Source organism: Notamacropus eugenii, chromosome 1 (assembly GCF_028372415.1).
Source record: "Notamacropus eugenii isolate mMacEug1 chromosome 1, mMacEug1.pri_v2, whole genome shotgun sequence".
Classification (NCBI taxonomy): domain Eukaryota; kingdom Metazoa; phylum Chordata; class Mammalia; order Diprotodontia; family Macropodidae; genus Notamacropus; species Notamacropus eugenii.
Window position 1 is genome coordinate 477,574,477 of NC_092872.1, and position 26,529 is coordinate 477,601,005.

At 41.0% G+C, this 26,529-nt stretch overlaps 1 protein-coding gene across 13 annotated transcripts in view; it reads right to left on the bottom strand.

Moving 5' to 3' along the window:
- Nucleotides 1–26,529, bottom strand: part of ZNF618 (zinc finger protein 618) — a 231,118-nt gene that overhangs the window by 86,037 nt on the left and 118,552 nt on the right. For 9 of the 13 annotated variants that reach the window (XM_072632433.1, XM_072632441.1, XM_072632440.1 and 6 more), the window contains exons 2-3: nucleotides 23,794–23,961; nucleotides 16,276–16,319 (exon numbers count right to left, since the gene is read on the bottom strand). In XM_072632433.1, the coding sequence (XP_072488534.1) occupies nucleotides 16,276–16,319; nucleotides 23,794–23,961 (212 nt within the window). The remainder of the gene's footprint in view (nucleotides 1–16,275; nucleotides 16,320–23,793; nucleotides 23,962–26,529) is intronic. The other 4 variants (XM_072632439.1, XM_072632435.1, XM_072632443.1 and 1 more) reach the window with 1 other exon arrangement.

Below are 26,529 nucleotides of genomic sequence, written 5' to 3' on the forward strand. Positions count from 1 at the left end.
TTTTCCTCCACCTCTCAAACTTGATTTTCAAAATCCTATTTGAGCTCTTCCATGGCCTGAGCCCACTGAATATTTATTTTGGATGTTTGGGATACAGAAGCCTTGACTTTTATGTCTTTCCCAGATGGTAAGCATTGTTCTTCCTCATCTGAAAGGATGGGAGGAGATATCTGTTCACCAAGAAAGTAACCTTCTATGCTCTTATTTTTTTTCCCTTCTTTGGGCATTTTCCCATCCAGTTACTTGACTTCTGGGTCCTTTGTCAAGAGTAGGGTACACTTTGGGGACCTGTAAGATATCAGTTCCTCCAAGGTGGCACAATCAAGCGTGTACTGGTCTGGGCACAGGGAAGAATTTTTGTGCCCAGAATCTTAGCAGCGTTTCGTCTCCAAAGGTACCTGACCTCCAGTTCCACCAAGCTAGCACTGGGGCGGTGGGGGTGGGATTCAGTCAAGCTGTGGGGGCAGGGCCTCCATTCAGTGCGAGACAAAGACCAGCTGCCTCAGGGCATCTACACAGGGCTAAGGTAAGACTCAGCTCTTTAGTGCCCCCAGGGGTTTTTATGATCCAGCAATGGTATCAGGTTGCTGTAGGGGCTGCCCTGAGAACTCCTGATGTGAAGGCCCTTCTCCCTTCCTGGCCAGCTGAATAAACCCCATCACGACCTTTGGCGCCTGTGGGTTGAGGGATCTGCGGACCCTCCACTGCTTCGAGTTGTGCGCCATGCGGCCAGGGCTGGGCTGGGCTCTGTGCTCCAAGCTCTGCTCCACGACCGGTGCAACTGACATTTCCTGTGGGTCTTTCAGGTCACCCTGGGCTGGAAATCTCCTCCACTCTGTTGTTCTCCACTTCTGCTGCTCCAAAATAGTCCCTCTCTACAGGTATTTTATGGGCTTTGTGGGGAGACCCTGTGTATGTGTGTCTTTCTACTCCACCATCTTGGCTCCACCCCTACTCTTATGTTTCTTATTCTTCAAATTGATTTTTTTTTAATGGCACAGTAATATTCCATTATATTTGTAGACTGTAATTTGTTTACCAATTCCTCAATCAATGGACATCTACTTGGACCAACAATTTTGGGAATTATGAAATTCTATGGCCTTTTCTTAGTCTTTATCCTTGACCTCTCTGTAGTGTCTGACATTGTTGGCCACCTTTCTCTTTAGAGATTTGCTTCTATACTGTCTGATTGCTCATTCATCTCATCACCCTATACAAGTGTGTGTATGTGTATGTACATATGTATATGTGTGTATATGTACATATGCATGCATTTATACCTCCATTCCAGGACTCTGTCCTGAGCTTTCTCTCTCTCAACACACTTGTATCAGCAATATCTTCAATTCCCATGGATTCACTTATTATCTCTATTTAGATGACTCCAACAATTATAAATCCAGTCCTCACCTCTTCAATATCAGTCTCACATCACAAATTACCTGATAGACATATCTCCTCCTGGATGAACTCATGGACATCTCAAACTCACTATGCCCAGGCAAAAATCAGTATTTTCCCCAAAAATGCCATTTTCCTAACTTCCCTGTTTCTTCCAAGGGCATCACCATCCTTATGATCATCCAGATTCACACCTCAGTGCCATCCTCAACTCTTCTCTCTACCTTAATCCCCTGGTCTGATCAGTTGGTCAGTTCTACTTTCGTAACATTTATCCAACTATCCCCTTCTCTTCATTCTCATCAGTGCCATCATAGTTCAGACTCTTGCACCTAGACAACTGCAGTAGCCTTCTACTGGGTCTCCCTAGCTCTGCTCATTCCCACTTTTAATCTATCTTCCACGAAGCTGCCAAATTAATATTCCTAAAGCATGGGTCTGATCACATCATGTCCCCCATCTAAAAGCTCCAATGCATCCCTACATTCTCTAGTATTCACAAACTCCTCTGCCACTTAAAGCCTCTCACATTTGGGCTCCAATCTGTCTTTCCAGACATGATTCATATTACTTCCTGCCGGCCCCCCAAACGCTACATTCCAAACAAACTGGCTTTGTTGTTCTTAATGAGAAACCTTCTCTATGCTACCTCCAAGGCTCTGCATAGGCCATCACCCACATTCCTGGAATGCTCTCCCTATTCACCTTTGCTTTGAATCTCTACCTTCCTTCAAAGCTCAGCTCAAATGCCACCTTATAAAGAGGTCTTTCCTAAATTTTGCTTTTGTTCAATTCTCCTGTCCCACCCCAAAATATGTTAAATTTACTTAATCTGTATATATGTTATATTCTCCCAGTCCCAATTTTCATTATTGTCTTTGAGTCTCCAACACCAATATTTTACATAAAGAAGTCTGTATAAAGACCTGAGGACTGTTCCCCCTACAAATGGAAACACATGAGCTCTGTGACAGCTATTTACCTCTTGGACGCCTGCTTCTACAGCTTCCAGTTGACAGTCAGGTTCCAGGTTGCTGAGGCTGCCTGAGTTTCAGACTAAGTGGGTGGCATGAAAATATTTGAAAAAAAAGTATTACAGCTTGTTTTTAGCTACTATGACAAGAACCGTAATTCAGGTAGTGCTACTTCTGTTGCTATCACCTATGTACTGCCAAACACACCTCAGAGACCACCACAAACCTCGCCACCATAAATGGCCTCTCTCTTTGCATCTCCCCCCATATCTCCTTTCTTCATGATGTTACCCATTCCTTAACAACTCTCTAAATCATCTGCCTTTTTCATGCCTGTCATATATCACTGAGATATTTTAATAAATAGTCAAGTAGAAAAGATTAGATTAATGGATTAAAACTATTAACCTATTAAACAACTCTAACAGTTCAGAAATTCAAAATAACCTACAGTGTATAAATACATCATTAGTCTGAAATAATTCTTATACACTTAATTGTCTTCCATGTACAATGTCAGTCAGCCACAACGCAGTGTAATATTACAAGAGAGGAAGGGGAAGTTGAGATTTAGTCATTAAGAGTTAATCTCCTAGTTAATTTCATAAATAATGAAAGGCAGTTTCTGCAGGCAGCCCCTCAATGGATAAACTCCAAAATTTGGCTAGTGAGAGCTTTCTGTGAAACACTATAAACTTCAATTCCAGCTGTCTTGGCACGTGAGAGATAGCTCAGTATCCTTAACTACAAGCTACACTTAACGGGCGCATTGTTCCAAGAAATGTCTTTAGTTTTTCCACGTCTCTGGCAACACCGTAGTTCCATTCAGTCAGTAACAGAACACACATGGCTCTCTGAAGATACAATCTTCATCATACTTTCCTTGTAGACATTCACTGAACATGCATAAAATCACAGTGCCCTACACTTGGAAAAGAAAGCAAGGCACAGCACAAAGAACACTGAACTTTGGAGTCAGACCATCTGGGATCAAATCCTGCCTCTTCTAGTTGTCTATAACCTTGTGCAAGTTGCTTTGACCCCTGCGAGCCTTAAGTTTCTGCATCTGTAAAATGAAAGGGTTGGACCACGTGGCCTCTTCCCCTTCTAAAATCTAAGTCAATGAATCTTCCCTACAAAAATTCATTTAGCAAACAAATAAAATAAAATAAATCACTGAGCTCCCATACAATTTAGAGCTCTGGACTTCTGAAGGGGTTTTGTTTGTTTGTTTGTTTTCATACTGGAAGGAACTAGACATCAACCCACTCAATTTAAAGGTGAGAAAACTGAGGCTGTGGGAAGAGGGAACGGGTTTTCCTCCTTAGGCCAGCAGATTCTTTGTCCAGAGCTTTTCTCAGGCAGCTAGGCTGTCCCCACAACTAGAGGACCTGGAAACAAGCATCATATTGGTCAGTCCCTGATGTCCATCACTCCTTCGGCCAGAGACTCAATCACAGGACAGCCATCTCTGCCGATCCCTGAAGATGTGAACATAGTCTTTTAGAGACTCCCTGCCACCCCCATGTTTCTATGTCTATCCTGAGAGGCAAACATTTTAACATCAATGGGTTGGTATTCCAGGCCAAGGCCCTTGGCTCAGTAAAGTCAATGAGAGAACCTTATGTGTCCTTATGTACCCTTCTAAAGAAGCTGTGTCTTGAGTAACCTTCTCCCTTTTTCTTCCCACCTTCCTACCCTGTGAACCAAGTCCCCCTTTTTCTATTCCTTCTTTCTTCTTCGAGTAAGAACTGAGACTTTCCAGCTCCCTTACCCTAAAGCCTTCTTCCCAGGACTAGGAAGTCTCCCTTCAGCTCTCCACATGACACCCACCAATCTTCATCCTTCTTCTATCAACAGGTCAGAGCTGGACAACTCTTAGACTGAAGAACTCTTAGGTTCTTAGATGTGTCCTTGGATATGTCCAGCATCTCCCACATTTCCTCAGTGCTATGCAAATGGCAGGATTAATATTCCTAAAACCTCAATCTGACCACTTCCTTCCAAGACATGAAAACCTTTAATAACTCCTCACTGATTACAGAATAAAGTCTAAACTACTTGGTCTGACTTTGAGGCTCTCTACAATTGTACAATAACTTTATCTTCCATTGGTGAGTTCCTTGATCTCCACTTTGAGGAAGGTCCCAGAGCCGCTACGCTTCACCCTCCAAACTTCACTCCCATGCTTGCTTCAGTTCCTTTTTATGTGTTGTCTTCCCCCATTAGAATATAAGCTCCTTGAGGGATGGGGCTACCTTGTTCTGGCCTTTCTTTGTATTCTCAGAGCTGAGACCAGGTGCTTGGCACATAGCAAGCACTTACTAAATGCTTGCTGATTTGACCCAACATCTCCCAGTATCCTATGTGAATATTTCTCTCTGGTAGCAACTGGTGGTGTAGTAGATAGAGAGGGCTAGGTCTGGAATCAGGAAGCCCTGAGTTTAAATCCAACCTTAGACACTTAAACTAGTTAGCTGTGTAGCCCCAGACAAATCACTTAACCTCTGTTTGCTTCAGCTTCCTCACCTGTAAAATTGGTATAATAACACCTGCCTCTCAGGGTTGATCAAATGAGAGTTATCAAAATGACGGTACACAGTAGGCACTATATAAATGCTTATTCCCTTCCCCTCTCCCTGTAACTAAAGTGGTATACACAATCTCCCAATATTCTACATATTTTCCTGACTTTGGGACTATGCATATATGTTCTCACCTACCTGGAATGCCCTTCTCTTCCTATCTAAATATTGCTCCTCCTTTAAAGCCCAGCTTCAGTCTCATCTCCTCCAAGAAATCTTCCATGATTACTCTATGTCACAAGTTTTTCTTCTTTGAAACTCCTGCAGCATTTATAGTTTCTACTGTTCACAAAGAACCTAGCATACATATTACCTTTCACTGTTATCTTTTAACATCTATTCAGTCTCCTCTACCAAAATCCTAAATTCAAACATCTATCTTATTCATGCTGATAACTTCTAACCTTGCCTAGCATTAGTGACTTCCATCGAATAAATGCTTGTTTGTTCATTCTACTATCCCCACTTCTCTTTGCCTTGACCAAATCCTGAATCCTTATTCCCATACCTGCCTCTTGGACTCCAAGCTCCACAAAACCCATGTCATAGTCCAGAGAAACCTGTTTTTTTCAGGCTAGTCTTTCTCTTCCACCAGGCCACCTCTACCCAGGTTGCATCCTCTCCTACCTGGTACCTCTTCCTTCCTGTTCTATCTTTTTCTGGTATGCCTCCTTCCCCTACTATCTACAGTTGGAATCTCCTATACCAGTTACCTTCCAGGGAAGAAGCTTCTATTTTCCTAGCTAACTGGAGCCTTCTCTCCCTCAGCCTCAGAGGTGGGAAGGCAATCAGACAAAGGAGATTCCCACATCTCCTTAGAAAGCAGCTAGACTTCTTCAGCTGCCTGGAGCTGTCCTGACCCCTGAACTACCTACATGTATGAAGTGAAGATAGACATGAACGCCCCACACATTAAACTGATGAGAGCTAATACAAGTCTTGGAGGTGGCTTCTTTCAAGACTATCTTGGATTAGCCTAAAGAATATGATGCTTGAGATTCTCAGATAATATTCCTGGTTGTGTCCCTTTCCTTTCTTTCTCATACTGCTCTAGAGGTGTTTGGGGGAGGACACACAATCCTCATTTTAGAGTATCAACTGATGTTTTTACTTAGGGGATGGGCATGCCATTCCACTTTATTGTTGCCCTGCCTTCCTCTCTGTGATCCCCTGAGTTATACCATGTAGCCTTCCCTTAAATCAGGGGTTTTTAAAGTGGATACTATGGACTTGTTTCTTTTAAAAATATTTTCAGCATCGTATATCAACATAATTGGTTTCTTCCAAAATAGCATGTATTTTATTTTATGCATTTAAAAACATTATTCTGTGAATGGGTCCATAGGTTTCATCAGACTGCCCAAGGGGTCCAAGACACATGGTTAAGAACTCCTGCCTTAGTTTTCAGACGAAGAAATCAAAACTATCAATAGTCACATGAAAAAATGCTCTAAATTACCACTGATTGGAGAAATGCAAATTAAAACAACTCTGAGATACCATTTCACACACACCAGATTAGCTAACATGAAAGAAATGGAAAATGACAAATGCTGGAGGGGATGTGGAAAAATAGGGACACTGATGCACTACTGGTAAAGTTATAAATCAGTCCAACCATTCTGGAGAACAAGTTGGAACTATGCCCAAAGGGTTTACACCATACCATCTCAAAGAGATCAAAGAAAAGGGAAAATAATCTATTTGTACAAAAATATTTATAGCAGCTCTTTCTGTGGTGGCAAAGACCTGGAAATGGAGGAGATGCCCATTAACTGGAGAATGATGAACAAATGTTGGTATATGATTGTGATGGAATATTATTGTGCTATAAGAAATGAAGAGCAAGATGGTTTCAGAAAAACCTGGGAAGACTTATACGAACTGGTACAAAATGAAGTGAGCAGAACCAGGAGAACACTACACACAGTAATGGTAATCTTGTAATGATAATCAATTGTGAAAGGGTTAGCTACTCTGATTAATACAATGAATCAAGACAGTTCAAAAGGAACCATGATTAAAAAAACGTTATTCATCTCCACTGAGAAAACTGAGGAACTCTGAGTACAGACTGAAATATCCTTCTTTCATTCATTATTTTTCTTGTTTTCTGTTGTAATACAGCTCTTAGGAAAATTTTTTACAAAACTTCACATGTATAATCAATATCACACCTTCTGAAGGGTGGGAAGGGAACTTACAACTCAAAATTTTTAAAAATATATGTTGAAATTTTTTTTAATGAAATTGGGAAATAGTTAACAAATAATTTTTTTAAAAATTTAAAAAGAGAACTCCCACATTAAATTCACAAAATAAAAAATCTTAGTAAGCTCAGCACTGATTAGCTCATTCTTCTACACTGTTCCTCTGAGTCCTAGCCACAGACCCATTAATATATGGTCCAGATCTAAGCTACTCCCTACAGAGAACTGGGACCAACTGAGAGGGACCAAGTAGGAGGATACAAAGGGTTGTGAAAACATGAGACGAAGAACCTGATGGTAGCATGTGTGATCACAGATGATATGGTTTGTCATCTTCCACACTCCTCCACTGGTTACTGACCTACCCCTGATATACACACAGGTATGCACGTGAACTTAGCCTGAAGTAGTATGAGTTATTTTTTGGATTACATATACACAGGCAAAGGTCTACAAATGGAAGATTCTTTAGACCTCAAACAAAATTTCACCAGCCTGTCAAATCAGCTTCAGCACATCCTACCAGACTCACTGTATTTCCAAACGCATGTCTACACATTTCTTCCTGAATGACTATGCTAGGGCACAATCCCCTGAGGCAGATATACCCAAAATCTCAGTAGAAAAAAAACATTAAGGGGGGCAGAGCCAAGATGGCAGAATAGAAAGACGCAGATACACTAGCTCCAAACCCACAGCCCATAAAATATCTGTAAAAAAGATTCTAGAGCAACAAATTCTGGAGCAGCAGAAGCCACAGAACAACGGAGCGTAAGAGATTTCTGTTCCAGACAGACTTGACGCGAAAGTTCCCTCGCGCCCCAGAACGGGAGCCCAGCCCAGCCCTGCGTTGGCCACGCCCAGCCGAGAGGAGCAGATCTGAGCAGGCTTCAGGGAAGGAATCTCCAGCGGCCAGGCAGGTCCCTCCACCCACAGGTGACAAGGGTTGGTGAGAGAGTCTTTTTGGGTGGCCAACAGGGGAGTGGGGTGTCCCCGTGGCTCAGGCCCCCTCACGAGGCAGCAGCTGAGGTGGGAGCAGACCGGGGCTCCCCAAGCAGGCAGGAGCCTGGATCCATTGTTGAAGGTCTCTGCACAAACCCCCTGAGGGAACTGAGCCCGTGAGGCGGCCCTGCCCCCACCTGAGCACCTGAACTTGATTTCACACTGAATAGCAGCCCTGCCCCAGCCCAAAGCCCTGAGACTGGGAAGCTGCATTTGAATCTCAGACCCCAAGCGCTGGCTGGGCAGATCTGGAGGCAAAGTGGGTGTGAAGAGAATACTCAGAAGTCAAGTCACTGGCTGGGAAAATGCCCAGAAAAGGGAAAAGAAATAAGACTATAGAAGGTTACTTTCTTGGTGAACAGGCATTTCCTCCCTTCCTTTCTGATGAGGAAGAACAATGCTTACCATCAGGGAAAGACACAGAAGTCAAGGCTTCTGTGTCCCAGCCCACCCAATGGGCTCAGGCCATGGAAGAGCTCAAAAAGGATTTTGAAAATCAAGTTAGAGAGGTGGAGGAAAAACTGGGAAGACAAATGAGAGACATGCAGGTAAAACATGAACAGCAGGTAAGCACCCTGCTAAAGGAGACCCAAAAAAATGCTGAAGAAAATAACACCTTGAAAAATAGGCTAACTCAATTGGCAAAAGAGGTTCAAAAAGCCAATGAGGAGAAGAATGCTTTCAAAAGCAGAATTAGCCAAATGGAAAAGGAGATTCAAAAGCTCACTGAAGAAAATAGTTCTTTCAAAATTAGAATGGAACAGATGGAGGCCAATGACTTTATGAGAAACCAAGAAATCACAAAACAAAACCAAAAGAATGAAAAAATGGAAGATAATGTGAAATATCTCATGGGAAAAACAACTGACCTGGAAAATAGATCCAGGAGAGACAATTTAAAAATTATGGGACTACCTGAAAGCCTTGATCAAAAAAAGAGCCTAGACATCATCTTTCATGAAATTATCAAGGAAAACTGCCCTGAGATTCTAGAACCAGAAGGCAAAATAAGTATTCAAGAAATCCACAGATCACCTCCTGAAAGAGATCCAAAAAGAGAAACTCCTAGGAACATGGTGGCCAACTTCCAGAGTTCTCAGGTCAAGGAGAAAATATTGCAAGCAGCTAGAAAGAAACAATTTAAGTATTGTGGAAATATAATCAGGATAACACAAGATCTAGCAGCTTCAATATTAAGGGATTGAAGGGCATGGAATAGAGTATTCCAGAAGTCAAAGGAACTAGGACTAAAACCAAGAATCACCTACCCAGCAAAACTGAGTATAATACTTCAGGGGAAAAATTGGTCTTTCAATGAAATAGAGGACTTTCAAGCATTCTTGACGAAAAGACCAGAGCTGAGAAGAAAATTTGACTTTCAAACACAGGAATGAAGAGAAGCATGAACAGGTAAACAGCAAAGAGAAGTCTTAAGGGACTTGCTGAAGTTGAACTGTTTACATTCCTACATAGAAAGACAATATTTGTAACTCTTGAAACTATTCAGTATCTGGGTACTAGGTGGGATTACACACACACACATGCACACGCACATGCACACACACATAGAGACAGAGTGCACAGAGTGAATTGAAGAGGATGGGATCATATCTTAAAAAAATGAAATCAAGCAGTGAGAGAGAAATATATTGGGAGGAGAAAGGGAGAAATGGAATGGGGCAAACTATCTCTCATAAAAGAGGCAAGCAAAAGACTTATTAGTGGAGGGAAAAAGAGGGGAGGTGAGAGAAAAACATGAAGTTTACTCTCATCACATTCCACTAAAGGAAGGAATAAAATGCACACTCACTTTGGTATGAAAACCTATCTTACAATACAGGAAAGTGGGGGATAAGGGGATAAGCAGGGTGGGGGGGAGGATGGAAGGGAGGCCATGGGGAGGAGGGAGCAATTTGAGGTCAATACTCATGGGGAGGGACAGGATCAAAAGAGAGAATAGAAGTAATGGGGGACAGGATAGGAGGAGGGAAATATAGTTAGTCTTCTACAACACCACTATTATGGAAGTCGTTTGCAAAACTACACAGATTTGGCCTATATTGAATTGCTTGCCTTCCAAAGGGAAGGGGTGGGGAGGGAGGGAGGAAGAGAAGTTGGAACTCAAAGTTTTAGGAACAACTGTCGAGTACTGCTCTTGCCACTAGGAAATAAGAAATACAGGTAAAGGGGTACAGAAAGTTATTTGGCCTTATAGGACAAAAGAGAAGATGGAGACAAGGGCAGAGAGGGATTATAGAAGAGAGAGCAGATTGGTGATAAGGGTAATTAGAATGCTCGGTATTTTGGGGTGGGGGGATGGGACAAAAGGGGAGAAAATTTGGAACCCAAAATTTTGTGAAAATGAATGTTAAAAGTTAAATAAATAAATTTAAAAAAAAGAAAAAAAACATTACTAAGTTGAGTGAAAAGAAGGAAAGAATTCCTCTACCTTCAAGCAGAGGCTAGATCCCCATTTGCTAAGAATGTTGAAGAGATTCCTGCTTTAGGTAGGGACTGGACCCAATGACTTCTAGCATGTCTTTCAACTCTTAAGTTTGCATAATTTGGAGCATTTACGACATTTCGGGAAAGATCGCTGATTTTTAAAATCTCTGTCTGATTTCTCAGAACCCCTGGGAATCTACGAATTGGTGTTGCTTTAATTGTATGTACCACTACATACAAGCATTGTGTGTGTGTGCGTGCATGTGTGCGTGTCACACAAAGGAGAATCAAATTTCGCCTGCCTAAGGATAACATTACTCAGAGGCTTGGATGTTAGCTCTTGAAAGAACAAACATAAATTTGTATTGTGATCACCAATAAATAATTATACACAGGGAATTAAAAGCATTGCAAAGGCATGAAAAGATACCTTTCTTAAGTCCTGTTGAGGAGTAAACTCTATGTGGTTTTCTGTTTGTTTATTTTAAAGATGGAGCATCAGATTACCATTTTTTCACATTAACCATATTTCACTGGTAAGTTACATCCACACATGCACACGCAGAGATCAATGCATACTTTGATTACAAATAAGTATCTCAAACTAGTAGGCACCTTCCGGCTTGAAGAAAATCTACAATCTTAGCCAAGAACCCTAAATCACTTACAGTAGAAACTCATTAATTAGCACCATAATAATTCATAATTTGAGATACCTCTGATAGTGATTGGACTCAAGTATCCCTGTGCATTATCTATGAAAACATGATTTACTATGCAAATGAATAGTACAAAAGAAGATGGCAGGAGTAGTAGTTGATGGCCTTAAGCTATCAGATTGCTTTCAACACACTTCTAAAACAAAAGACCTCTGGAGACAGATGGCACAGGCCTTCAAAGGACCACCCAAAGGACCACTAACCCTCTCATTTGACAGAGGCAGGGCCTGAGGCCTCTGAAGACTGGGGCACTGTGCCCCAACTCACACAGGTAGTTTATAGTAATATCTGATCTGCACGCAAATAAAGAAGATCACATCCCATAGTTTTTGCCTGCTTCATAGTACCTAGCACAATGACAGTCGTATCAAGAACACTCAATGCTTGTTAAAAATCAGTGTGATAAACACAAAGGGCCCTTGTCTCTCTTTCATAAAGGAGAGCTGGCAGGAATTACACTTGAAAGTAATAATAATGATGCCTTCCATTTACATAGTGCCTGGCAGTCTACAAAGCATTTCCTACATTACATTCTCGCCTTTGATTATCTCAACCACCCTGTGAGGTAGTCAAGGTAAGCACGGTTATGCCTGTTTTGACATATGAGGAAACTGAGGCAACACTCACTACACTGAAAATAGATCAAGTCTGAATTTCAGTTTGCTTATTTCTAAAATGGAGATAACCTTACTTTGGCTACTTGTTTCATTGCATGTTAAGGATCACTCAAGATAATAGGTCATAGGGATGCAGAAATATAGGCAATTATTCTGAGGGAAGGGGTATGATCAAAATGGTGGTGGGGAAGGAGTCTGCTTCTTTGGAAGAAAGGGAAATACAAAACTAAAATACAAAATAGACCACAAGAAAGAAGACCCAGCATAATAAAAGCTGTACATATTTTTTTTTCAAAGTGCAAAAATATGCTCTGGCCTAAGTAGTTCCTATTACTATGTATACTTAAAAAACAGGAAAATGCACAATTTTGCAACCTGCTAAAACTCAAATCTGTTGCTAATTCAGACAGGCTTCCCCTCAACGTATGTGAATGAGCAAAGTTTGGCTGCACGCACAGTTATATAATTTGTAGCTTTTACACTGGTTCCATGTTAACCCAAAGTGCCTATAATGCTGGACTTATAAAACTGGCCCCATTTCGGTTACAAGGGAGTAAAATAAAACTGCATTAAGTTGTTTCCTAGGATCAGAAACACCAAATCCCTCCTGTCTTCTAATTCCTAAGTAGCCTGTGCTGTTGGTTTTGGTCTCTGGCCAGAGGCCTTTCAGGGAAAGATCAAACAAGAGCATGCTCCAGGCCAAAAGGAAAAAAGTTGGACAAAGGTGAAGCAGCTTGTTGTGTAGCCAGTGAGTGACAGGACCAGAGCCCAGGTCTCTTTCTCACCTTCTTCTGGGCCTGTTTCTTGACGTCATAATATGACAGGAGTAGGACTCTGAGGTTCCTTCCCAATCTACCTTTCTTCATCCTAAGACCTCTTCCACTTCATACTTAACATCCTATATTCTAATATGTCTTCTCTACTCAGACCATCACCCCCATGTCTACCCTCCACTCCCCATCCTAGCATCAGTAACCTGGATTCCATCCCTGGATCCCATGGTTCTGACACTTGATCTTGCCTTGAACCAAGCCTTCAGGTCACTCCCCAGCTATCCCCATACCAGGCTACCCTGCATCTATACCTGCCCTTTCCAGTTCCCCTTTACATATATATAAACACCTTGAGGCCAGGGACCTTCCACTTGTTTAGCATATGCCTGGAATATAATGTGTTCAATAAATGTTCTATCTATCATCTTTCCAGATATTTGATAGGTCTTGACTAAATTCAGTGGTCAAGGTATCAAGCACACATGACAGAATTTACCACTTCTAAAACAAAGCCAATAACAAAAAGACTGTATTGTCCACTTCCACCCCCACCAAAATGCCATAGAGAAATAATTTATTATGCTAAATAGAATGGTATTTGCTTGAAGTGCCCTCATGTGTCTCTATCCTATGACACCGTTGTAGGTGTTTCAAAGGATATGACATTACTTTTCATCACAACCTCCAGACAGAAAGGATCCTAAGCTCTTTGAAGGTAAAAAGGGTGCCATTTTTTATGCTTGTATTCCCAGTGCCCAACACAATTCCTTACATAGGAGTATGAACTTAATAAATGTTTTGATTGGATCATGCCTCTTGGTACCCCTCAATAGCTCCCAGACACTTAATAAAAGTTTGTGACTTAGTCATAGTAGACATTTCTTTCACCCTTGCTTCAGAAACTCTCAAAAACTCCATGAAAACATTGCCCTTGAAAACACCTTGGTATACATGTTCACATGATCCTGGGGTAACCTTTGGGATCACCAGTGACCAACGAATTTCAAATGTGTACCCCATGAAGTTAAAATAGGATATCTGAATGCAAAAATCAGAACCCTTAAAGAATGGAAGGTGGGTCATTCAAGAGCCAGTGTCTGAGTATCAGAAATGTTAGTCATTGAAAAAGATGAGTTTCCCCATGCCACAGAATGTATTTTCTCCTATTACCATTTCTCTTATCTTCTTCCCGTTGCCTTTATGTTATAACTTCTCTCCCTGATCCTCACCATTCCCTGCAACAACACCTCCCCCCTAAATTTCCCTCTCTCCCAAAGAAGCAGATCCCCTTCCCCACCACCACTCCAATCCTAACTCATTCCCTTAACATAATGCCTTACATTTCTGCAGCTCCGTGATCAATTACCTGAAGTAATCCTTAACACACAATGGAACAGGTAGCCAAAGTAAGGTTATCTCCATTTTAGAAATAAGGGAACTGACAGTCAGACTTGGTCAAAATACAGACAAAATCCAACTAAGATATCCTGACTCTAAGTACACTGGATCTTCTCTCTCTACCATGCTCCATCAATAAGGCCATGAATGATACCCACCAGGTCACTCTCCACAGAAGGCCAGCCCAGAGTGAGAAGAAAACTTTCCAAAGTCCATCCCCTCCTCAGCTCCGCTCCCCCAACTCCCAAAATGTGGACAAATTTCCCACAGATTAAGCAAAAAAGAAAAAATTGATGGACACTTCCAATACCAATTCAATCTTCCTTGGAAGGGGAGACACGGCAAAGGATGCCTGAGGGAAGATGGAGGTGGAAGGGAGAAGAGCAGTATGTTTGGTTCAGGCCCCAGGTAGAGGTCTGTTCTAGATCAAAAGGTTCCTTATCTCTTCTCAGGGGTACTTTGAGTTAAGACTGCGGGGTTCCTGCTTGTTCCATTTTCTTAGCCTGATAAAGGAGAGAATGAAGCAAGGTTGTGACAGGAGATGGCTGAGGTTTTTGTCTTTCTTCTTTCTTCTGCAAATTCACCCATGGGATATGGAGAAGATTTTTGTATGGATATTATTAAATTGTGGTCTGGGAACTTAAAAAAATGTATAACTGTATTTCAATACAATTGGTTTCCTTTGTCATCCTATGTATTTCATGCATCTAAAAGTGTTATTCTGAAGATGAACTTCTCCAGACTGCAAAAGAGATGGATGCTACAGAACAGGTTAAGAACTCTTATCTTAAGTCTGCTTTGAAAGAGCTTGGGATTTATAAAATGTGACTAAAGGAGCTCCTTTTCTAAAAGGAGAGATGGAGAAGGTTGAAAATGGGTTAGGCTTGAAGTGAAGTTAAAATCTTTAACAAGAAAGAAAAAAAAGCAGTAGCCACCTCTTTTCCATCTGGTTTCTCCTTTCTCTTCAGCAAATGTCTGAGACACAGGTACCACTCTTATGCAAGACCACCAAAGGTCAGGAGGACAACTCTTCCCATGGTCTTACCAATATGAACATAGTTGTAAAAAGGATAGCTATGACTCTGGGAGCGTTGTGCCTGGGAACTAAAGTTCTCCTTTGTATATCTCATTTGTGAACCTGGTCTTTTAAAATCATGCTTTACTCAGGCAAGGGCAGTGGAGGGGAAGGTGCAGAGAAGCAGCACCTATAGCAAGAAGCCCTTCTGGATCCCCTGCTTAGCACTCTCTTTCTTCTCAAATTGCCTTGTGTTTCCTTTTCTGTACACAGGTTGTATTCATACTCTACTCCACCCTCAATCTCAGTAGAATGTAAAATCCTTACTGGTAGAAACTGTTTTTCCCTGGGTCTTCAGATCCTTAAGGCCTAGCCCAGTGTCTTGCACACAGTAAGTGCATAATAACTGCCTGCTGAAATACCACTACTAGGTCTGCATCCTAAAGAGATTGATAAAAGCAAAACAAAGGAAAAGGACCTGTAGGTACAAAGATATTCCAGAAGTTCTTTCTTTCTGTGGTAGCAAAGAACTGGAAAATGAGGGGGTGCCCATTCACTGGAGAATGGCTGAACAAATTATGGTATATGATTGCGATGGAATAGTACCGTGCTATAAGGAATGATGAAACGGATGCTTTCAGAAAAACCTGGGAAGACTTAGATGAACTGATACAGAGTGCAGTGAGCAGAGCCAAGAAAACACCGTACACACTAACAGAAATATGGTACTATGATCAACTGTGAATGACTTGGCTGTTCTCAGCAATGCAATGATCCAAGACAATTCCAGAGGATTTATGATGAAAAATACTATCAATCTTCAGAGAAGGAACTAATGGAATCTGAATGTAGATAAAAGCGTACTATTTTTTACTTTCTTTTTTTCTTGCTTTCTTTCTGGTCTGTTTTCTTTCACAACATGACTAATATGGAAATATGTTTTGCATGACTGCACATGTATAATTCTATATCAAATTGCTTGCCATGTCAGGGAGGGGGAAGAGAAGGGAAAGAGAGAATTTGGAATAAAAAAATTTAAAAACATGTCAAAAATGGTTTTTAATTTTAACTGGAGAAAAAAATTGTCTTTAAGTAAATAAATGCCTGCTGAAATGAATTCAGAAGGGACATACCTGCCAGCTGTGTTCTTCTTTCCGGTAGCACCGGCCCCTTCAGCCTAAAAAAAAAAGAAAACAAAACAGAACACACCCATATCAAGGGATGCCAAAAACATGCCCAGATTCACCCTCACCAGCAGGAATATCCAACCCAGTCACACACAGCAGGTCCATGCACAAGCCAATCCTCTACAGGAGCCTCAGCAATAGAGTAAAGATGTCCTTTATCTCTAAGTGACATCTAACTTCCTTCAGTTGGAAGGGTTAGGCACAGAAGGCATCATATCCTGATGCATGGAAGAAGCTGCTACCTTTCTTTCCTGCTGACCCTAACTCTAGTACTAGGGTAGAAGAACCCTGCTCCCACTCTACCTCTGCTCTCCTAGTTCTGTTCCTTTAAATTCTGTCTTGGTGACCATCATTTCTACAAATCCCAAACACCGACAACTGCAGTACCCAAGGGACTTGGTTTAAAGTAAGTAACCAGCTAAATCTGAGATTGAATTGCACCATTTTTATTTTCAGCTGGGATTTCCAATAAAACAGAACAGCAGATTTATTCCTGCCAACTGGAGAAAAATCCTATTACATTAAAATATTCTATCCTTCCATCGTGAGTGCAGGCAAGGAGCACAAGGATAGTGGAAGGTATTTTTTAATATCTTGTTGGAATGCTGACAAACGAAAGTTGCACAGATGAGGTAAGAGCAGGGGATGGACATGGGAGAAGGCCGGACTCCTGGGTTCTCATTCCCTACTTGGTATATGACTCATTTGCTGACTTTAGCAATTCATTTCTAGTTACCACGAATGCTGGGAGATCAGAATGAAAACAGTATGGCCCCTGTATCTTTTATTAAGTAATGAAACATTCAGCAATAATGTTAAGGATGGAAAGCCCTTTCTGAGATTTACAGAAGAAAAAGGGCCGAGGAAGAACCACTAAGTTGTGTTTCCAAAAAGGCTAATTTAGAAAGACAAGTTCACTTTTAAGTGTATCTATGCTACCACAATTAGGAAGGTGAGACAGTTGAGTTGAGGGGACAGGAAGGCAGCTGCTGCTTGCAATAATTCTGATGAAGGCACCAGTCTCTCACTCTTGCGCTCTGAAGCAAAAAAGATACAGGACCTCTTGACTGGTGGTCTAGACCGCAATTATTCCACTAACTGTAGCTGCACAGCTAATTATCTTAGGAGAAGGAAAAGAGAAAAAGCGAAAGTGCCTATGTGAGAACACATAGTGGTGCTGGGTAAGGTTACTTCTCTATGGTTCAGAACTGCACGTGGGGTCTGTAGGTGGCTTTCCCTGTATCTGTGTTCTTTTGTACTCCGTGCATCCCTGACTATGCTTTGTGCTGCCTGAAGTCTCTGACACAAAGACAAAGGGTTTTTCCATGATGATTCTGTGCCTCCAAGTCAAAGACGGTTACATCCTTTACACACCTTCCGTGTCCTTCCCTCCTCTCTGAGGGATGTCTTGCCCTCTGTCTTTTATCACTCTTACCCCTGACCTCACTGAATCTTCATCTCTTCATTTATAAAATAGAGATACTGGGGCTGTATTTTAATTATTAAGGTAATATTATTAATTATATAGGCATGGCACTTTTAACTTTGCAAAGCACTGTCATATCTATAATCTCATCTGATGCTCACAAAAACCAAGACAGGAAGTGTCATCCACAATTAACAACAAAGGGGCCCCAAAACTTGCAAAAGGTCACAAAGTTCGTTACCTGCAGAGCAGGGATTCTTTCACTCACAGTGCATTACCTGTATACCTCCTGTGTACAAGGTACTTTTCTCTGGGGATAGGGAGTAAGAAAATGGCCCTTGAGGAATTTAAAAAGAGAAAATTGCAGTTGAAGGTTTGCAAGTAACCCTACTGGCTACTGAGCCAGAAAGTAAAGTCTGAATCAGTTTGTCATTCCTGCTAGTCATTTGTTAAGGCAGGAGTGTTCTCAGCAAGTTATCAGAGATGACTATTGGGAATCATTATGTCTAAGCTTTGGAGCTGGGAACCCCAGGTAAGAAGAGATCAAGAAGCAGCGTATGCTTTATCTGTGCCCAAGAATGGCATGCAGAATCTATCTGGGGAAAATCACTGACTTCAATAAACCTTCCACCTCACAATTTCCAGCCCTGGTTTTGCTAACAACCTCCACTTACCTTCACAGATACTGCTGACTGTCTAGGGGATTCTGCAAAATTCTCAAAAATGGTATTAATTTTAATTAGCTTTGATTTGAAAAACCCATACGTTCAATGGAACTCTTTTGGCAGATGAAATCAAGCCAACAGCATGAGAATGAATGGAGATCGCAGAAAGGTTGGGAATTGCCGCCTCTGAGATCAAGAGTGGAGAAAGTGCTTTTAGCCCTGCTCTCAAGTTGAATGGATGCCACCAATCCCTTCTACTGAAGGGCCAAGGGGAGTCAAGGATTTGCCAAAAGAAAGTCACAGATAACTGCTCCAGCAACCCATCGAGGACTGACCAACTGCACTTGTTCAGATCTGTGAATGGCCAACTGGAAAGAGAAGGTGCCAATCACAAGGTAGCTGGGGTACACAAGACACACACTTCACACTACCTACTGTGCCCAGGGTAAGGAAGGTCATCAAGCCCATCCCACCTAGAGGAAACAGTCATACCTAAACCAAATTCCCTTCAAATTTGGTTCATTGAGAGATGCCATCATTCCTTCTCCAGTCCAAAATCTGCCCCTTGGTTGCTCTTTTCCATGCTCTTATTACGGGCTTTCTTGGAAAGAAAATATTATTCCAAACCCAGAAATTTTATTTCTGAATTTGTGCAAATGTAAGTTATAAGACATTAGCTGCATTTCACATTTTGAGCAAATGGCAGGAACAGGCAATTCGTGTGCTACAGGATGGGGGCCAGCCAACGATTTCGATAAAATAAACCCTTTTTTAATTTAAATGCTAATGCACTGAATTAAAATTTAATAACTGAGGAAATTGAAAAGCCGAGCAGGAATATTGGAAATAAATCCAAGCAGAAACAGCTGAAATTAAAAATTCTAGGGAGTGGGAGGATGGCAACTAAGCTGTCTTATATGATTACATTTTTTTTTTCAGAATGAAGAAAAAAAAAATCCTATCTCTGGCTGGCTGTAGGGCAGTAAATCCACAGCACTGTGATTTATTGCTCAATTTTCCTGAGGGAAAAAGGCTTTCTTTCATGCTGAAATATTTCATAAATTTCAAGCCAGCACAAATTCTTAATTTAAAAGTTATGGAGGTCACATTTAGTGCACTGGGATGCTTCCGAAATCTTAAAGGAATAGTAACCACCGTCACCAAAAAAAATAAATTAAAATAAAATCACAATTTTATTTCCTTAAAAAAATTCATGAGGTAAAATTTCATTATTGAATATTTCTCTTGCCTAGCACTTGGGGGACCAATGTGTATTGGAAGCTTGCTGCAAGAGATGAAGAGATAAAGATTTAATTCAATTACAAAAAGGCATAATTTTTTTTCCTCTCATTTTTTTTAAAGCCACTTGAGAAATTTCTGGTAAAAATTTCCTTCCTTCATTGCCCGGGAAAGTCCGGGGGTAGGGGGAAGGGCTGCGCCAATATAATTGCTTTGGCTAGATCTCCAATCTTTCACAAGCACTGATATGTTCATTTCTCATACAGCTGTTCAGCTACAGGAAGAATGGCGGGGCACCCACAATTCCAAGCAATCCATCACAAATTAATGATTTGTCATGCACACACAATGGGGGGAAAAACAGCTTCATGGGTCCCTGAAACTAGTAGACTGCAAGATTGTAGCACGTCCTCATGAAAATTAGATCTATGTCAAAAGGAACCTAACCACAGAGTATCGCTCCAGGGACTGGAGAAACTATGCTTGGATTAAAAAAAAAATCCAGCTCAGATAATTGATCAAAAAACATGATCTATATGGAGATAATTGAATGACAACTATAGTACTGAAAGCACCATCTAGTGAGACCTAATAGCCTGGGGAGGTGGGGGTGGGTAGGGGAAGTGAGGGGGAGAGGGAAAGCAAAGGAAGATTCCAGGAGTGTCTATTCTAAAGTATCCCCAGCTCATTTCTCAGGAATGGGAAAAAATGTTTGCCCTGGTATTTGCTGATGATACCAAGAATGAAATTGGTCAAGGGCAGAGGATGAAATTGGTTGAGGCTAATGCTACACATTCCCAGATCTCTCACTTATTGGGACAATTTCCTGGGAATTTTCGGCCTAGCCCTAATCTTGATGCAGTTTGCCTCCCTTTCCCAAGCAGGCAAAATCATAGTGATTAGGGATCACAGGACCTTGTGGTCTTCAAAGAACATACATTCTGTTGTGACACTCAGTGTGGTCTTTTTTGCCTACTCATTTAAACAAACACAAACTGTAGCTGTGATAATCTAAAGACAAGTTTACAGCTGAATAAAAATCATTCTGATTTTTCCGAGATTTTGGGTAACAACTGGTTTGGCTTTTCCCTCCTTTCCCATCACAATAACGGCTACAAGGCCATTACACAAATTTCAGCAAAAATTCCTCCCCTGTTTAAAGTGAATCTCATGCAGTGTTAGAGTTCTATTGGGAATCAACATTTTTCACACATGACTTGAATCAAAACAGGCTTGAGATCATAGATGACAAAGGCTCTTTGGAAAGACCAACTCAAGCTGGAGCTAAATATCAAGTTCTTCATTCGCAACATGCAAATGCAAAAAGAGGGGAGATCAAAAAATTATTCAGCTGTGCCAGTTCTTTCATATTTTTTAAATTTGGGTAAATGTGATAGGATGCAAAATTATTTTGTTCATTGCTATACATATTCATCATGGGGAAAATGCAATCTTTTTTTTTCATTTTTCCTAAAATTCCACTATCCAGAATAATCTACAGTGTGATGGAGGCCTGCTGGAATGATTTCTGGCCTTTAATTTATGTGTATGTGTGTATGTATGTGCATACGTGTGCATATTTGTATATGTACACACACATTGTCTCCTCTGCTCCAGATTTTCTGACCTTTGAACAATCTACATTGTGCCTGGTCTCAGTCAATCTCAACATACTGAATCTTACTTATCCTTGGAGTTTCAGATCAATTCAGTTCAACTAGCATTTTCAAAAAATCTCCCACAATGTGCTAGGAAAAAAAAGTCACCAGAAGTATTTCATTCCCATATTCCCAGATCTGTCCTTTTCAAGATGAGGAGTTTGAATCACATGGCTTCCAAGGGCTCTTCTTGTTCTAAATCTATGGTTCTATGACCTGTATGTTGAAGGTCTTTTCTTTTTTTGAAGCCCAACTAGTGCACTCCCTCCCAACAGAAAAATTGATCATTCCCTTCCAGTTTTACACAGTGCCTTAACTTCTCTTTTGTATGTCCCACTCTCTCCTCTGTATCATCGTTACTCTCCTCCCTCATACTTCTCTCCCCCCATAAGACTGTCAATCTCTTTCAAAGCAGGGTCCACCCTGAACCCCTGTGATATGGAAAGGATGACTGTAGTAGCAATCATGGGTTGTGAGGACCACATTAGTAGCATCAAGAGAAACAACAGTTTTGGTTTCTGTTTCATTTGGGGGGAAGACAGGGAGATAGGACTTTCCATTGTGGACAAAATGACTTTGAGGTGACACTGAAACAAGCTACTTGTTAAACTCAAGGACATACCAACCCAGGATCCTAAGGGTGGGAGGAAGGTTGGAGCGTGAAGATAGAAATTTGTGAATCATCTATATTGATGTGCTAATTAAAACCATGGGAATAAATGAAATCACCAAAGGAAAAGAAGTAGAGAAAGAGGGTTCTTAAATAGCATCAATGTTTAAGGGACAAAAGGATGATAAGGATTCGGCAAAGAAAATAAAAGAGTAGAATGAATATCATGGAAGACAAACAAACAGATGGTATCTGGAGTCCACAGGTCAAATACTACAGAGAGGTTAGTGAGGTGGAAGGCAGTCCTTCTTCCTTGCCCCAAGGCACTGATAGCACCAATGGGAATGAAATACTTCTGGACAGGAACAAGGCATGGTGCCAGGAACACCTGTTTTCAAATTCTGCCTCAGATACTGTCCAGGCCCTGGCCTTGCAGTCTGACATCAAGGACTCTCTCCAGGAACACTCCCCGCTCAGGCTACCCTCTGGTAACTTCTTTTCCTTTTTTCTAGACTTCTGGAAATTGTTATTTATACCAAGGGGTCTTACCCCAGGGTCTAGAACTTATTTTTTAAAAAATATTCTGATAACTATATTTCAATATAATTAGTTTCCTATGTAATATTATGTATTTAAAAGCATGATTCTGAGAAAAGGGGTCCACAAGCTTCAGTAGATTGTCAAAAGGGTTTATGACATACCAAAAAAAAAAAAAAGTTAAGAATCCCTGATTTAATCCAAACTCTTCATTTTACAGATGAAGAAACTAAGTCTCAGGAGATGATAGTGACTTTGGCCCCCAAACTCTCTCCCCAAAAAAGATTGGGTGTCTAGTAGAATTATTGATCTGACACTGAACAGCTACCCCAAACAGGAGCATGCTCACAAGCCAATAATTGGCTATAAGATGAAAGGATAGGATTTAAAGTTAGGAGGGGTTTTAGGAATGTCTAGTCCAGGGATAGGGAACCTGCACCCCTGACTCCTAGTTTTATAGAACAAATCCTTTCATTAAGGGGATTTGCTCTGTGAAGTCTGGATTCAGTCAAACAGCTGCCCTTGAAGACCTACAGGTCCACATGTGGCCTCAAAGCCAAAAGTTCCTAACTGCTGTACTAGTCTGTAAGTTCGCAAAGTGAATAATACTGCCTTCTGGAGGGTGTTGGAACGATTCAGGGCAGGGTGACAGGAGCCTCAGGTGTAATTGGGGGGCATAGAAAAAAAATAAAGGGGCAGTGGAAGCATAAGAAGAGAAGAAATTTTGAAAAACCGTTCAAACATATTTCATCTATCGTATAACAGAGTAAACGTCACTGTGATTGCATTATTTTTTCAAATAAACACACAAAATGCAAGTTATAACCCATTAGTGGCCAAGTCCACCAACAGGTGTTAACTACTAAGTGTTGGCAGATGAGCGTGTCACACACTATCAGGAAGTCCATCATGCATTGGGCAGGAATATGTGTATGTAATGACTTGCTTACAATATGATACTACAAGGTTACTTGGCGCAATACTGCATCATCAAAATTTCAATACAGGAAAAAAACTCACAAATTTATAATAAATCACTAATTTAACACAAATTTCCCCCAAAAAAATCACTAAAGGGTTAAAGAAAGCATCCAGGGGGATGCTGAGTAATTTTTTTTAAAGGGCATGGCAGGTCAATTAAGTTGGGAACCTCTGTTCTAGTCCAACCCTGACATTTTAGAGACAATGAAGCAAGCCCAGAGAAAGGAAAGGATTTGTCCCGATTCAAACAGCAAGTAGCTGATCTGGGCTTGAACACCAGAGGATTCACATCCAACTCTCCTTCCACTTCAATACTGCAGTCCTCGGGGTGACTAGAGGAAATCCTACCTTCAGCTCTTCACTCAGTGGGATGATCTGCTTGTCTTCTTTGGTTCTTGCTTGGGGAGCCAGGGATTCTTCTATTTGAGACTGGAGAAGGTGAAGACAATCCTCTGTTGTCATAGAAGAACTTCTCAGTGAGGCCACAGTGGTGGGATTTGGACTCAGGTCCTTTGGCTGTAGAGCAAGGATTTTTAAGCTGGAGTCCATGAACTTATTTTATTTTTAATATTCTGATAACTGTATTTCAACATAATTGACTTCCTTTGGATTCTTATGTATTTTCTTTTATCCATTTAAAAAATATCACTATCAGAAGAGGTCCATAGGCATCACAAGAATGCCAAAAACATATGCCATGACAACCAAAATAGGTCAAGAGCCCCTCTTTCCACTAAGTTTCAGCCATGAAAAAAGTACAAGGGAGAGGGACTTAGTGTGGTTTACCCTGCAATCAGCACCATCCTCTGATGGCAGCTTTGGTGTCCCAAGTCCCTTAGGTGTCCAAGCCATCATATTGGCAAGTTTCCATAGCCTGATCAGCACTCCCTCCTGAGGAGTCCTGCCTGGCTAAAGTTGCTCTCCCAGACCCAAGTGATGCTTATCCCATAGATGGTATTTATCAGCAATCATTTCAAACTTCCCCATTCTTCCAGCCCAGAGTAGGAGGGAAGAAAGCTCATGTTACATTTGGATGCTGCCAGGAAAATTCAAGGCTTCCTCTGGTCCCATTCCAAGGATGTTTGATTTATTTTTTTGACATCTGACCCCAGAGAGCAAGACTCCAAGAAAAAAAGCATCGCAATGAAGGTAAAAAGAAGCCAAGCATTTTCCATTTAGTTTTCATTTCAGCAGAAATACACATACAATCAATAAAGACATCTACTCATCTCCAAAGCCTCCCTTCAGTTCAAGGTCAAGGTCACCAAGAAGCTCTTCTGTGACAACAGGGAATTGTCTTCACCTTCTCCAATCCCAAATAAAAGAATCCCTTGCTCCCCAAGCAAGAACCAAAGAAGACACAGAGACCATCCTACTGAGTGAAGAGCTGAAGGTGGAATTTCCTCTAGTCACCCTGAGGACTACAGTGCTGAAATGGAAAGAAAATTGGCTATGATGTCCACACCTGTGGTTCAAGTCCAGATATGCTACTTGTTGTTTGACTTGGGACAAATCCTTTCCCTTCTGTGGGCCTCAGTTTCATTATCTATAAATGCAGGAGCTGGACTAGACAATTTCTAAAGCCCTTCCTAATTTTAAATTCTATACTATAATTTTTTAAATAATTAATTTATTTGTTTTCAGTTTTCAACAATCGCTTCCATAAGATTTAAATTTTCTCCCTCTCCCTCCCCATGATGGCATCTAATATTATATGGGTTCTACACATACATTCTTATTAAACACATTTTCATATTAATTATGTTGCATAGAAGAATTAAAACAAATGGGGGAAACCATGAGAAAAAACAAAATAAAACATAACAAATGAGAAAACTGTCTGCTTCATTCTGCATTGTGACTTTTTAGTTCCTTCTCTGGATGTGAATAGCATTTTGCATCATGAGTCCTTTGGAAATGTTTTAGGTCCCTGAACTGCTGTAAAGGGCTAAGTCTATCAGAAACAGTCCTTGTACACTGTGGCTGTTACTATGTATAGTGTTCTCCTGGTTCTGCTCACTTCACTCAGCATCAGTTCATATAAATCTTTCCAGGTTTTTCTGAAGTCTGCCTATTTGTCATTTCTTGTAGTACAATAGTATTCCATTATATTCATATACCACAACTTGTTCAGTCATTCCCCAAGTGATCTATACTATAATCTTATAGGAATTACTGGCTTTGTGAGTATGCTCCTGTTTGGGGCTGTTTCATATCAAATCAGTAATTCTGCCAGACACAGATCTTATTTGGACACAAGGCTGGGGGCTGAAGGACACAAGGAATTTTAAAAAGAGCTCTGAATTTGGAATCAGAAGAGTTGAATTTGAGCTCTGACTCTACCAGTCATGTGACCTTAAGCAAATCCCTCAACTTTGATACATTACTCTCCCACTCAAAAACCTCCAGTGGTTCCTTATTACTTCTAGGATAAAATACAAACTACCCTGGTTTTTAAAGTCCTTCACAATCTGGATTCTGCCTGCCTCTCTGGACCTACTACATGTTACTCCCCTTTTTACACACTCAACACTGAGGCTAAGTCAGCACAATAGCTCTGCTTCTCACACAATCTCTCATCTCCAAGCCTAGAATACCTTCATTTCCACTTCCTAGATCCTTCCTTCCATATTCAGCTCAAGTACAGCCTCCATCACGAAATCTTCCTGATCCCCACAGTCTCAAGTGACACCCTGCTGAACCTGCCTCCTATTCACTTTACATGTATTTCTTTATATCTGTAAATGCCATTTCCTTGATAGACTGTAAGGAGTAGGGACCCAGACCATCACAGGCACCTAAATGCTGGCTGACTAACCGACAAGCAAGCCTCAGTTTCCTTCTCTCTATAAAATAGAGATAATGATCATCCTATTACCCACCTCACCATGTTATGAGGAAAACAGTTTGCACATTCATAAATTACAAATATGAGTCATTATTATTAATGAAAGCAATGGGAGTGAATGGGTAACCCATAACAGGTGACTATGTGATAGGAACATAGCTCTCTTCTGGGCTTGGAAGACTCATTTAAAATTCCCTTTTCATCCACAAGCCAGATTGTTAATCATGTTATAATTA